General features: G+C 35.3%; 1 protein-coding gene across 2 annotated transcripts in view; it reads right to left on the bottom strand.

The window, feature by feature from the left end:
• The window catches only part of HS2ST1 (heparan sulfate 2-O-sulfotransferase 1), a 189,282-nt gene that overhangs the window by 26,986 nt on the left and 146,580 nt on the right, over positions 1 to 15,716 (bottom strand). For both annotated transcript variants that reach the window (XM_017499873.2, XM_017499872.2), the window contains exon 3: positions 5,465 to 5,550. In XM_017499873.2, coding sequence (XP_017355362.1) covers positions 5,465 to 5,550 — 86 coding nt within the window. The remainder of the gene's footprint in view (positions 1 to 5,464; positions 5,551 to 15,716) is intronic.

Raw genomic sequence — 15,716 nt, 5'->3', positions numbered from 1 at the left:
TTCCACTTACGCATCAATCTTGCTGGAGACATTTATATCTTGTCCATAGTTATTCTGGACCCTCTTAGCCCTCAAGCTTCATAGAAACTTTCAAATCCTAGTAGCAAGGTCCCACTGTCCTGTATCCAAAACAGTGAATGACCTGTTGCTATTTGTTGGTCTCATTGATGATAATGTTGTAAACAAATGATTTTTAAAGTAATTTATGTCTTAAAAAGGGCATTCATCAACTGTGTACCTATTAGAATGGCTCATGTTTTGAAATAAAGATCAAGTCTAACAATTTCAAATGCTAGTGAGGATACACAACAGCTGGAACTCTTAAACCAATGCTGGTTTGGTGGCAAAATGATACAATCACTTGGGAGAACAGTTTGGCAGTTTCTTACTGAGTTACCATACAATTCAGCAATCCCACTTTTAGGTTTTTATCCAATAGAAGTTAAGACATATGTCCACACAAGACCCGTATGCAAATGTTTTAACAGCTTTATTCATAATCACCAAAAGCCATAAACAACCTCAATATCCAGAAACTGGTGAACGGATCAAAACTGAAGTACAACCATACAATAAAATACTACTTAGTAAGGAACTAACTACTGATATGTATTAGATGAATGTCAAAAGCATCATGTTAAATGAAAGACACCCAAAAGACTTGATGACTGGCAAGATATAGGTGGTGATTTAAAAAAAAGTTGTCCAAGATGATTCAAAAGTTCCTTGTTTGGATGACAAGATAAAAATGATAGATAAAAATGTGTAAACCTTCCAAAGAGAATAATGGAGGCAAAGAAAGAGTCTTATACAATGCTTAATTAATAGTTGGAAATAAGGACCAGCAGAGATTCAGACAAGGAGAAGAAGAAAAACACCAGTTAAGACAATAAGGTAACTGAAAAAAGACAGAATTTTAAAACACCAGTTAAGACAATATGGTAACTGAAAAAAGAATTTTAAAAAGAATCATAACACTGCTCTGTGTGAGGCACAGAACTAAGTGCTTCATCTACATTATCACATTTAATCCTCACCACCACCCCATGAAGTAATGACTTTAATTATTCTCAAATTAAAAACAGGACACTGAAGCTCAAAGATCTGAAGCAATGTGGCTGAGATCACACAGCTAGCAAGGAGTCTGAGTGGATTTCACAGCAGATCTGACTTCAGAGACGGACTTCAGATACTGCTTTTATTTTTTTTTTGAGACAGAGTCTCACACTGTCGCCAGGCTGGAGTGCAGTGGCGTTATCTCGGCTCACTGCAACCTCCGCCTCCCGGGTTCAATTGATTCTCCTGCCTTAGCCACCCAAGTAGCTGGGACTACATGTGCACACCACCGCGCCCAGCTAATTTTTGTATTTTCATTAGAGACAGTGTTTCACCATGTTGGCCAGGATGGTCTGGATCTTTTGACCTCATGATCTGCCCTTCTTGGCCTCCCTAAGTGCTGGGATTATAGGCGTGAGCCACTGAGCCTGGCCTAGAGATTGCTTCTTAGCAGTCTATAGGATCAATGCTATAGAAAGAGCTAGTAGTATAAGGCAACTCTCACATATTGTCTGGAATGATTAAAATAATTTTCTGAAGTATCTACAATGTGACATATTTGTTGAAAGTTGTAGAAAATTGTGCAAACATCATCTGGTTTAGCAGAGAAGTATTAGTAGAAAGAACAATCTCACATGAATCTATATATTAATTAATTCTATTTAGGCCTAAAATGTTGTCACTTGATTATTGTTTAGAATTTTAGGCCTAATGAAGGATCTAGTTGTTTCTTGTCGTGACATATCTGCTTCTTTACTGATTCAGAACGTTCACTTGTTCTGAAAATGATACTAGAAGCAATATGGAGACACCAAAATGACGGCAATGAGAACTCATTCTCATTTCTGGGGACAACCACAAACGTACATACCTAATATGTGCCTGAATAAACTGTTACATCAAAATAATTCTCAAATACCTTTCAAGACCAACGCTGACATGTGACTCTGAGGTAGCTAAATCATAAAAAATCTTAGCAGAGTCTGAAAGAAAGTACATCACTAGAAGTGTTCTTTTAGTTGATCATTATTCGTTATAAATGAAAATGTTTATTACTGAAGAAGTGTTTTTGAAAGAGACTTTTAACATTTGAATTTTCTAAAGTTTGAAGAAAATCAAAATGGGATAATAGGTGCTATTAAAAAATGAATAGTATACATTTAAAAGTAAGAAGATATTTTAGGAACTTCATTCATCTCACATGAATGAAAGAAAATCTGTAATATTTTATATATTATAAAAAGCAAAATCTGTAATATTTTACTATTTATAATAAAACATAATGAACTGATAGTTTCAAAAAAAGTAAGATTTCAGTAAACTCAATTAAGGTCAAGAACTGCAACATATTCAATTTTATATTTCCTGCACACTACAGCATTTTGAAAATGTTCAACCTAGAAGCAATTTTAAACTGGAAAATTTTCAAATTTATGATAATAATTTATCATATGTACATTATTTTAAAATTGTATCATCCACCAATTAAAAAGAAAACAAAACATAACATTAAGGGGAAAAATAGAAAGGAAAAACTAGGAAATATGCTTTTAAAAAATCAAGTAACAAGATTCAGACAAAAAGGAGCAAAGATGGAATGCAAAAATGTAAAAGAGATATTTTTGTAATATTCTAAAGTTCAATAAAAAACAAATATATGTAATCAAAACATGGCTTGAGTAGAGAAGCTTGCAAATATAATGTATATTTCTTAGTGTTCAGTCTAAACTAGAAAGGAGCTTTTATTTTTTATTTCTCTATCTTATTTCCTAAGTTTCTTGGGGCCTATACTCATTTTAATGTCTCTGCTAAGTTAAAAAATCATGTGATTGGCCGGGCGCGGTGGCTCACGCCTCTAATCCCAGCACTTTGGGAGGCCAAGGCGGGTGGATCACGAGGTCAAGAGATCGAGACCATCCTGGTCAACGTGGTGAAACCCCGTCTCTACTAAAACTACAAAAAATTAGCTGGGCATGGTGGCGCGTGCCTGTAATCCCAGCTACTCAGGAGGCTGAGGCAGGAGAATTGCCTGAACCCAGGAGGCGGAGGTTGCGGTGAGCCGAGATCGCGCCATTGCACTCCAGCCTGGGTAACAAGAGCGAAACTCAGTCTTCTAAAAAAAAAAAAAAAAAAAAAAATCACGTGATTAAGTAATTCTTTTGCCAAATTCACCACTTTCTCCCGAAAGCAAGTAATTTAGTGGATTCCACAAAGTAAAATGCCAGTCAAGAATACTGTGTCAAAGAATAAAGTACAATTGGCCCTTGAACAACACGAGTCTGAACTGTGCAGGTCCATGTATACATAGATTTTTTTCAACCAAACAGATACATTATTTGAGAGATGTGAAACCTGTGTATAAGAAGGGCTGACTTTCAAATTCGTGGGTTTCGCCGGGCCAGCAGAAGGACTGGAGTATGTGATTTTTATACACTCAGGCCGTCTAGGAACTGATACCCCAGACATACCAGGGGCAACTCTAATTTAAAAATTGGTAAGGTGGTGTTTCTTTCCTCTTGTTTCCTCATTTATAGAGCATATGGCTATTAGGCGAAAAGATACTTGAGGATACTAGTTAAATCTACAACAGTTATTGACTATATAGATACATCGAAATACATTTCACCTATGCTGATTTTGTTTAGGTATTTGTTTAAAATCTTGTCAAAATCTATGAAAAATTTTCACAATACTTTTTGCTTCCCATAAGATAAGACTCACTATAAAAATATTCAAACCCTTAAAAATTCATGTCAGTATTTAGTAAGAGATTAATCTCTTCAAAAAGCTTTATATTTTTCAACTACAAGAACCTCAGCATATATCAGAGCTTTGTTCTAAGTACAAGACTTTGCCAAAAGCGAAAGCACTCAATATATAATTTTAATAATGAAAACCTAGAGTATTAGAAAGCAAGCTGTGTGTGGCAAAAATAAATCACTTAGGTGAAAGGGCAACAAATAGTCAATTCAAGGATAATGCAGCCCTGAGGGAAAATAGGCACATGAATGGAGCTTATGAAATTGGTCCAATGCCTATGCAAAGAAAAAGTGATTAGTTTATTTTAAAGCTGCCTATAAAATATTTTCAATATTGCAGTATGAATTATTTATAGAAAAACACACATCTAACTTTAAAGGTACAATTTTATTGAAAGATCTTGAGTACTGTGAGAGGAACTAGAAATAGGAATATATCATTTTATATATGCAATATTTGGGTGACTATTTTTTAATTACATGATTTCCCAAAAAGTTAAGATTAATTATCAATTTGAATCAGTAATATTTCAATCTACTTTTTCTTTTCAAATTTAAGAAGTAAAACAGAGTGGGATATCACTTTTATTTTAAATTTTATCATAAATACCTTTTAAAGTTGACCAATACATCAAGGTATGTTACTCTGAAATCACAACAGCTAATTTAAAAATTGAATGAACATGTCTAAGCTTAAATGATAAAAAAATTTTGTTTAGTGTTTTTGAAGTTAATGCATAATCCTGGGAAAGCATTTGGATGTGAGGTTTACTATAATGGTATTATGTGTACTACAAAAAAAGTTCAAATGCATCCAGAAGATTCTTACATTTGGAAGATTATGTTTAACTAATTTTCTGATTAATACTTAATGTGGCACAGACTTTACAGAAAGCCACATAGTGCTTGAATAGCAGGCATATAGTTTTCTGAACTATAGTTTGGAAAATAGTGCTTGTGAGTAGGTGTATAGTTCTCCGAACCTTTCTTAGGAGAACTGTTAATATGACAGAGGTCGAGCACAGTGGCTCAGGCCTATAATCTCAGCACTTTGGGAGACTGAGGCGGGAAGATGTGAGTAAGAGAGAGAGAGAGAATATGAATGATGATAGAAGGCTCTCTCTTTTCCCCAAGAATATGGAGTGAGTCTTATCTCTAATAACAGGCAAATTCAAATAAAAGAAAATCATTAGTTTTTTTTAAGTCTTGTAATACATCATAATTTTAAAGCTAAAATAAGGTAGCCCAAGGGAAGTGCACATTTCATTGTCTTGGCTGAGAAGCAGACACAATGGAGCACCAATAACTTAGTGAGAGCTTTCTTGCTTTCTCAGTCAATGATGTGGTAAGCCATAATCTGGACTCTGGGCTAAAACTTGAGCTCTCCTGAAATACTGTCATTCTGGTTGGACACATACACACAATAATAATAAATAACTTGAAAGAGTAAAACCTAATATATAATTAATGAGAACTGCCAATTTATGAACACTAGAGGGCAGTAAAACACTGAGGAGGTATATTTAAATAACATCTAAAACTGGCAAAGGCAAGTCAGTACATTTTTTTATTAGAAAATCATAACAATTTAATGAATTTATACCTTTTTAGGGTACAAAGCATTCTTTAGTGTGTTTAGTGTAACTTACTTTGTAAAATCCAAGTAAGAAACGTGTCCATGATAAAATCCTGGTTTCATCTCTTTCCAGGAAGTTATATTCTTTACAAAGCGCACCTAAAAAGTGAGAACACACTCATTATGTACAATTTAAAGAAAATGAAATTTGATGATAGCAAAATATTTCCAAGTTAGGAATTTAAAAACCACTTACACCACTTTTCTCTGTTTTTCAGAGCTTGAAACACAGGTTTGGACTAAGGAAAGTACAGTGTAATCTACAACTACTAAAATTCATCATAGATACAACTACTATTATCATACTTGGAAAAGAGTGAAAGATAATTCTGAAAACAAAATCGCACAATGAAATCCTTTACAATGCTGTAGAGTGAGTACATTTACATAGGGTGGGAGGAGGATCGTTGTGGGGGTGTGTATATCTACACCCTGCCAACACACATGCCAAAGCAGGCAATAACAGGAGCATTCTAGCATATCAAATGTTTTCTTCTCAGAGGCTTGCTCTTCATAAAAGTTTATTCTTATTAATGACTCAACAAATATGAAGTCATCTTTAATCCAAAATGATTTTTAAAAAGATGGTTATCAGAAGATATTTACAAGTTAATTAAGAGCAGACATCACAAGCCTGTTGACAAAAAAATTAATGAAATTAGAGATGTAACACAGGTCAAAATATTTAAAGGTTCTAAATATTATTTAATTTACTAGAATTAAAGTTTACAAAAAGCTAACTAATATAAAAAATTCTAAACATAAATATACTTTAAAATGTCCAATAACTGGTTAATATGGAATTTAATAAACCTAAGGATAACTAGCTGCAAAGCAGTTATACACAATTTCTCACAGAAATGGTATACATTTTTGATAAGCAAATCTCTGCATGATAAATAGCAAGTGGTTAAGAATCTCTTTTAGAACCTATATACAGTGCAGAAAGTGGGGGCAGTGAGGTCCACCAACCTATACCGCACTGAAAGCATCTGCAAGCTGTGACTTCAGCCTCTCAAACACAGAACTGTCAACTGCATAATTCTGACAATTTATCAATCTTTCATTTACATCATAGAATAGGGACAGTCACATGGAGATAATCTGGAACATTTCATACTACATTACACTCAATAGTATCAATGAATGATGATAGCTGCCACCTACTTAAGCCTATTGGTAGGTGAGGAAGGGGAAACAGTGCAGATATAGCTGTACGTCACAGAATGTGAACTGGAGAAAAATGAAAGGTTCCGGGAGAATTTATCTTTTAGGGGAAGCATTAATAACTCATATACTAAGAAAAGTTATGAAGCTTTTAGAATGGATATGGTATAAGCCTTACTTGGCCTCTCCACACACATATACACCCTTAAAATAAAATCTGAAAAATGAATTGCAGATAAAATTAGATTGCATTAGAAAATATACAATGTCATTTTAGCAGATATTTTCCATTTTTTCTCCATTGAAACTGAAAGAGCCAAATGTGATTTGAGGTTTTCATGTTCTGACTCTTCAACTAAGGCACCAAACAGAATGAAAATACCAAATTGCACACAAAACAGAATCAAAATACAAAACTAAATAATCCAGAGCCTGAATCCTTAAAATACTTTACATGTTGAATATGAAAAGTCTTTATAACTGCCACTTAATGGTATATTATTTCATATAAACCTTTAGTTCTATGAAAATCAGTTCTAGTATTTCAGCCAAAAATGAGAGGAAAAAGAAGCCAAAGAGAATAAGGAGTTGAAGGTGGTGGCTGAAGGGCGCTTAAGACATATTTAGCAACTCACCTCTGTTTTTCAGAAGCTGAGATTTAATGTGGACATGGTGATATAGGAGGGAAATGAAAAATGCTACATTGAGGTCTGAGAAAACAGTGTTATATAAACTAAATAGCAGGGAAGATCATAGTACAAGCTTGGAGTATACCATGGTGAAAGACTCCAGCAGAAATAAGAGTCAGGTACCACTTCAAGTATTCTTTTTTCTCCAACGAAGCTTCCTAAGGATGGTAAATATTAAACTAAACCCTCTCCTGAGGATGAATGATATGTCATCCAAGGTGTGTCCTTCAACATAAAGTGAAAAAAAGCCCGGGAAGCTGGATAATGTCTAGACTGCCGTAAGGCTTCTCAACTCTTCCAGGTTTTTTGATTTATTGGCATATAGTTGCTCACAGTAACCTCTAATGATCCTTTGAATTTCTGAGGTATTAGTTGTAAGATCTCCCTTTTTATCTTGGGCTAAGAGTTTCTTGATTTTATTTATTTCTTAAAAAAGGAAAAAAGCAACTTTTCACTGATCTTTTTGTATTTTTTTGTTTCAATTTCATTTATTTCTGTTCTGATCATCATTATTCTATTGACTTCGGATTTGGTTTGCTCTTGCTTTTCTAGCTTTTTAAGATCCATCAGTAGGTTGTTTATTTGAAGTTTTCCTACTTTTTTGATGTAGGCACTTATTGCTATAAACATTCCTGTTAGTATAGATTTTGCTGTATCCCATATTGGTAGGTTGTATGTACATTTTCATTTCTTTTAGGAAATTGTTAAATTTCCTTCTTAATTTCTTTATTGACCCACTGGTTACTCATAAGCATACTGTTTAATTTTCATGTGTCTGGCTATTAGTTTCTAGTTTTATTCTATTGTGATCAGAGAAAATATCTGATATGGTTTCAATTTTTTTGAATTTTTTTTTTTTTTTTTTGAGACAAAGTCTCACTCTGTCGCCCAGGCTGGAGTGCAGTGGCATGATCTTGGCTCACTGCAACCTCCGCCTCCCAGGTTCAGGCAATTCTTCTGCCTCAGTCTCCTGAGTAGCTGGGATTACAGGCGTGTGCCACCACGCCCAGCTAATATTTGTATTTTTAGTAGAGATGGGGTTTCACTGCGTTGGTCAGGCTGGTCTCAAACTCCTGATCTCATGATCTACCCGCCTCTGCCTCCCAAAGTGCTGGGATTACAGGTGTGAGCCACCGCGCCCGGCCATTTTTTAAAAATATTTTAAGACTTGTTTTGTGACTTAACATATGGTCTATCCTTGACAATGATCCATGTGCCGAGGAAAAGAATGTGTATTCTGCAGTCACTGCATGCAATGTTCTGTAAATATCTATTAGGTCCATTTGGTCTATACTGCAGATTAAGTCTGTTTCTTTGTTGATTTTTCTGTCTGGGTGATCTGTCCAATGCTGAAAGAGGGGTCTTCAAGTCTCCAGTTATTATTGTACTGGGGTCTCCCTCTCTCTTTAGCTCTAGTAATATTTGCTTTATATATCTGGATGCTCAAGTGTTGGATAGACATATGCTTAAAAATTTTATATTCTCTTGCTGAATCGACTTCTTTATCATTTATTTAGGACCCCTGAGTACTTCAGCCCATGGTGGCAGGGCTTGCTGGAACTTAGTTACCAACTGCTGGGATGGAAGATTAACTTCTGGCTAGAGCTGTCCAAATGTTCCCTCTGTGGGCATCAGCTGAGCTCTGCCCCATGTTACTTTCTGATGTGACAGGGCAGCACCATGTTCAAATGCAAAGTACCACAATCACTGTGCTCTCCCCGCCCCCGCCGCCACAAACACAGATTCTCTTTCTGCACCATGTGGCAGTAGAGGGAGATATGGGGGAGAGGTGGAGATATAGGTGATACAAGACTGTGTTTCCTAACCTCTTCAGTGCCTCTTTCCTTAATATGTTAAAACTAGGTACTATGATCGCTTCCCTGATTTTTGGTTCTTATGGGGATGCTTTTCTATGTGGATAGTTTTTCAATTGGATGTTCCTGCTGGGGGGACAATTGCTGAAGGCTTCTATTTGGCCATCTTGCTCTGTCTTCCTCCCCCATATCATAATTCTGATTTAACAAACTTGGATATCGAAAATCTCAATTTTTATCCCCTACTAAGGCAATCCCTCAGATCCAGTCATTCAAAGCTACTCCATCTCTCCAACATCTCAAAGCTCTGTTAATATAACTCTCTCAATTGTTTATTTCCTTGTTAGTTCATTCATTAACTTCATTGTCATATCAACTTCCAATTCACCCTGATCACTACTCTCTACTGGACAACCATTTTAACAATAACTCTTGACATTTGTTCCCTTGTCTTTTTATTATCTTGGGTAACCACTGGGGTTGTTAAGTACTCCTGGTTGAAACCGAGACTAGGTCTAAATATCTATATAAGATTTTGAATTTTACTTCCTAAATCCATGCTGTCTGTGGTAAATTCAGGTAATTATTATTGCTTTTAAATTTTCTAGACTGTTATTTTTTCTTTTCTTTTTATTTCTCTTTTGAGAAAGAATCTCACTCTGTCACCCATGCTGGAGAGTGTAGTGGCATGATCATAACTCACTGTAACCTCTAACTCCTAGGCTCAAGTGGTCCTCCCACCTCAGCCTCCTGAGTAGCTAGCACTGCAGGAGTGCACTACCATGCCCAGCCAAGGGTTTTCTTTTTTTTTTTTTTTTTTTTTTCTGGTAGAGTTGTTACCAGGGCTGTTCTTGGAACACCTGGACTCAAGTGATCCTCCCACCTCAGCCTCCCAGAATACCAAAGTGCTCACAGGCCTGAGGCACCGCACCTGACCTCTACTATTGTTAAAGTCTTCAAAACACACAGAATGTCTTTCTAAGCTCAAACTAAAAGCATAATAAAGACTACATATGTAATATATTTGGCATATGTATTTTTCTTTCATCTCATTAGCATTTAACTAAGGCAATATGTTAAAGTTTCATTAACATACCTGTGGCTGATCTAAAATTTGCAATGAATCAAAAGATGCTAAGCTGAGGTTTACCTTCTCTTTATGAAGAAGAAAAAAGTGTGAAGCAAATAAATGATGTCAGTATGGTTAACACAGTAATCTAGAAAACAGTCAGCATTTAAAAGTGTTAGCTGGGCATGATGGCTCATGCCTGTAATTCTAGCACTTTGGGAGGCCGAGAAGGGTGGATTGCCTGAGTTCAGGAGTTTGAGATTAGACAAGGCAACATGGTAAAACTCCGTCTCCACTAAAGCACAAAAAATTAGCCAGGCGTGGTGGCTCATTCCTGTAATCCTAGCTACTCTGGAGACGGAGACAAGAGAATCGCTTGGACCCACGTGGTGGAGGTTGCAGTAAGCCAAGATCATGCCACTGCACTCTAGCCTGGTCTAGCTTGGGTGACACGGTGAGACCCTGTTTCAAAAAACAAAGTGTCATTTACATACTGTTGAAATTCCCTATTATCTTTATCTCCTCTTCAAAACTCTTCTCCAAGAAAATAATATAAGTAACTCCCTTTGAAAAACTTTTAAAAGTTTTCTTTTTAAAGTATTAATTCAGCCACTTCTCCTTTTACACATGTTTAATATTAATCCTTAGTTCTCCAGAACTTACCCGGTCTCTACTCTTTCACCTTCACCTTTTCTCTCTCATCAGTCTAGTCCCAGTTCTGCTCTATCATTATCTGCCTTCTCACCTCCCCTGCACTACTTGCTTTGTCTTTTAGTTTGTTTTCTTCTGGTGTTTCTCTAGGCATTCTGCTTAAGACCTTGAGACAAGATTCTAGAATACAGAGGTAAGCAAGCTTCTACTGAGTTCATTTTTTAGATTCTTACTGACTATACTTGGCACAAATGATAGGTAAAGTGATAGGAAAAAAAAAAAAAAAGAAGCAAAACTTAATAGTATCAAATGAAGTTAAGGAGACTGAAGACACTGAAAACTCTGGCTTGGGAAGAAGAAATAAGGCCACTATAGTGATTTCAGTCATAGGAAATTTTCATACTCTGATTGAAATACGCTACCAAAAAGAATGTTTCAGACATAGTAGTCGGATATAGTACATGAAAAGCAGCTAACCTGAAACAAAGTGTAAACAGTGATTTTTGTTGGATTTGATGACTCAAGTCAGGCTAGCAAGTAATACCTTTAGGAAAAACACAAACAATATAGGTAATGGTGTTGGGATTTTTTGTTAGTTGAATCAGACCTGAACTAATATTATAGAAAAAAGCTAAGAAGCACCCATCTCACTAACAGTAATATCTTGACCTATATTCTTCAAAGCTCAACCTCAATATTATGATTATCTGTGATCATAAAGGCATTTGTTTTCACTATCTAAAAGAGTAGGCATGTCATCTGTAATCCTAGCACTTTGGGAGGATGAAGAGGGTGGATTCTGGCCAAATTCTAACTTTGTAATTACTATCTGCTGAATGAATGCTACTATTAACTGAGTAATTACTACATACCAAACTCCTACTCATGCATTTACTTAAACATTTCTTGTATGACTGTGGGTATTTTTATGAGACTAAGCCAGGGAGAAAGTTTTCTACACTAAGAAAATGAAGTAGTGGTTGGATAAAAATATAAGAAAAGATTGCAGTAATCGAACATATTTTCACTGAAGTTCAGAGCTGTGCTGCTCGACCTGTTTTAGGAGTGTAGGGCAGGGGGCTGGTTCCCAATCCACCTGAGAAATAAGAATAGAGCATACTGCTGTCAATCAGAGGGGCTCACTCTGCCAGTAATTATTATCATCCACCACTATCAAAATCTATGTTGGCCCATTTGTTCATTCATTCATCATTTATTTAACAAAAATTTACGGTTCCTACTATTTCTCAGGCCCTATTCTAAACATAGGGGATATAGTAGTAAACAAGACAGACAAGGTTCCTGTCCCTAACGATCTTATAAGAGAGGAAAAGACAAGCAGTAAACAAACCATTATATATGTTAGTAGGCTGAGATAATACCAGAAAAGACACAATAAGAGTGATATAGTACACAGTAACTCAGAAGAGGTATTTAACATGTAGGATGGCCAGGCATGGTTTTTCTAAGAGGATATCATTAAATTTTAAATGGATAACATGAAGCCAATTATGGAAGAAGCCAGAGGAAGTGCATTCCAAAAGGAAATGATAAGTGCAGAGGCCTTAAAATGGGAAAGGCTTGGTGTATTCAATGAATCACAAGGCCAGGGTGGCTAGTGGGTAAGAAGTTGGCACACAAAAGGGCTAGATTAAAAAGGGCCTCTTGGTCTACATAAGAAATGTGGATTTTGTAGGGGAGGTAGGAATAAGAATTTGAAGATAAGAATCTTACAATCCTGGGAAGACTAAAATAGTCATCTTCCCATATCCCTACCAAGAATCATCTTCTGGATCTTTGTTACTCAAACTGCAGTTTAAAGACTAGCAGCATTAGTTTTGGCATAAAGTGAGAGTATTTTAGAAATTGAAAACTGGGCTTCATCTGCATTTTAACTAGTCATTAGCGTACACATTATAGGGAGAGAACGCTCATCTAAAGTGCTGCTTGAAAAGTATCTGCAATTCCTGGTGAACTGTGGGCTCAAACACAGATAACCTAAAGTTGGCCTGAGAGTAAATCAAAAGAAAAAAATGTATGTTGTTCTTCAGAAAATACAAATTCTAGATATTTCCAATGTCTTAACAAAAGGGGCTAAATATAATCACAGTCTTAAACACACGAGAGCAAAAAAGAATTCTTTTTATGAAAAATCATAAAAGACGTAGCTAATCACGTATTTGGTATAGCTACAAAGACATGATGTTCTCTAATGTAAAGATATTGGCTGGGCACGGTGGCTCAAGCCTGTAATCGCAGCACTTTGGGAGGCCAAGGTGAGCAGATCATGAGGTCAGGAGTTTGAGACCATCCTGGCTAACACGGTGAAACCCCGTCTCTACTAAGAACACAAAAAATTAGCTGGACGTGGTGATATGCACCTGTAGTTTCAGCTATTCAGGAGGCTGAGGCAGGAGAATCGCTTTAACCCAGGAGGTGGAGGTTGCAGTGAGCCGCGTGCCACTGGCACTCCAGGCTAGGTGACACAGCGAGACTCTGTCTCAAAAAAAGAAAAAAAAAATGATATTTACATGACAGCAGAGCTAACTCCATTTTTCAACTAGAAGAGTTGATTACTTGTCTCTTGCCAATTCCTATTTATTAACTAATTAAAGTCCATCTCAAAAATATATCTCTAATGACTGAGTGCACACCTTACTCTAATTGCTTAGTTTGTCATACCTTATATTCTCAAATGTTTACCTTTTAATATAATACAAATATGTCTCAGAAAGCTGGGGCTAAAAGCAGATATCAAGCAGACTGAACTAAGATTGGAAGGTGAGGTAATAGAGAGGATGGTTATCTACTATATCTCAAAATATTTTTATTAGTAAACTGAGCTTTACATGGAAGTTTGAGACAACAGATTTAATAAAGATCTCATCTTTTAAATTGCACTGGAGTTTTGCAGTGAGCCAAGATGACTCCATTGCACTCCAGCCTGGGCACCCAAAGCAAAACTCCATCTCAAAAAAAAAAGTAGCTAAGAACAGTACACAGAGACAACAAAATATGAAATTAAAAGTATGTTACATAAAATGGGGCTCAGGGAATACTTAAAAAATTATTTTCAAGAAATACAGTACAATTTTTAGTGTTTACATTTAGATGAAGCTTACTAGATTAAAAGTGAAATAAAATTGGTAACATGTCATACAAAAGAAAGGGAAGCAGTAAATATGACTTGTTGAAGAACTGCTTCTTCATAGAACAAGAAATTACAAAACTGTAGATATGGTATATAAAGAACATTTGTTAAGTAAGTTACTCTTAAGATCAGGTTTGAACTACCATCTGATACTTTGAAGTACATCAGCTAATGATTAAGAGTATTCTTTTACTCTGTCCCTCACAAACAGTTTTTTAAGTGTTGGTCATTATGTAATCCAACTGCTTTTAAGATATAGCATTTATGCTTCTCTCTTGCTGTCTTTTTTTCTATATATAACAAGTTATTAAAAGAAAAACAGAAGCTTTATCTCATCCAAATGCAACTGGGAAAATACACTACTACATGATGGCTATAAATGCCATATGTGGTGAGCTCCTCCAGATTTATATTTCATGAAAAAAAATGGTTGATGTCATTGCCAGATATCTTCTAGTTACCAGGAAACTTTTTAATGCTTAACACAAAACTCTAAAATTGAACAAATTAACATTATGTTTCTAAAAAGTACTACTGAATAAACCTGAAATTATTATGTAAGCATTAATACATATTCCTTTTAAACCAAACCATATTTTGAAAAGCAATAATGCAAAAAGATTTAAAACCTACTACACACGGTACAAAAACAGAATATTTAGGATACTTGCCCTTGAGATACACAATATTACATAATGAATAGTTTTTATGACCCACATAGCTAAAAACAGCTCATGTTTCTTCTCATTTATAGAAGAGTTATTTGGTTTGGCCAACAGATGTGGAATTTTGGTTCTATGAAAAAGGATCCTGCAAAGAACCAAAAATTACATGGGCAGATGACATACCATATAACACTAGCCTTTATAAACAGCTTTCTAGCAAGAAAGCCAACCTTAGTCTTGTGTATCGATGTAATTCTCTTAAGTGCAAGGATTATAGTTATGATAAATAGTGGGATAACAGTTAATTCTGTAACAAGTTCACTGCTTTCATACAGAAAAATATCATTGTAACTACAGGACCATCACAAATACCTTTCTAATAAGCCTACTCCAATTTGGCATTTGATCCTAAATAGTATTTTCAAACATTATCTTTTCTTCTCATGGGGTGGAATTCCCATGCCCTTCCATATTTATAGCAAGAACTATATTTATTATAATCGCAGTCAAAACTCCAGGTGTGGGAGATATGTTACTACTGTTAAAAGAGATAAGTTTTATTTCACAAGATAATTTCCTCTACTTTTAAAACCATTTCACAAAATTATCTATTCATCTGTTTATCTAAAACTTCTTGAGAATTTAAAAGGCAAGATTATGTTGAAGCTACAATCCCTGTTCTTTATTTCACATAAATATATATAAGCTATATAGTTTATAAACTAAATATATTTATAAACTATCTATCTATATCTAGTAAAGAGGGGCTGGTCACAAAATTGACTACTAGTATCCATCAAATATTTCTCTATCATAGGTTGGGACAATAATTTTTACTGCAGGATATCATGCCAAAATTATATTCTTAAAAGGATACTTCGCTGAGGAACATCAATTTCCTTCTCAAAAATTCAAGCTATTCATTAATTCATTTACTTCACAAAATTTGAATACATACTACATGCAAGGAAATGGGTCAAATATTGTCAAGTAAAATTATACAAACTAAGTGGCCCTCTCCACTAAAAGGCTTATGATCCTCTATGATCAGCACTCATA

Source organism: Cebus imitator, unplaced genomic scaffold, assembly GCF_001604975.1.
Source record: "Cebus imitator isolate Cc_AM_T3 unplaced genomic scaffold, Cebus_imitator-1.0 Scaffold261, whole genome shotgun sequence".
Taxonomy (NCBI): Eukaryota; Metazoa; Chordata; class Mammalia; order Primates; family Cebidae; genus Cebus; species Cebus imitator.
The sequence above is the reverse complement of the archived record's forward strand: the minus strand, read 5'-3'. Positions and strand labels throughout refer to the sequence as shown.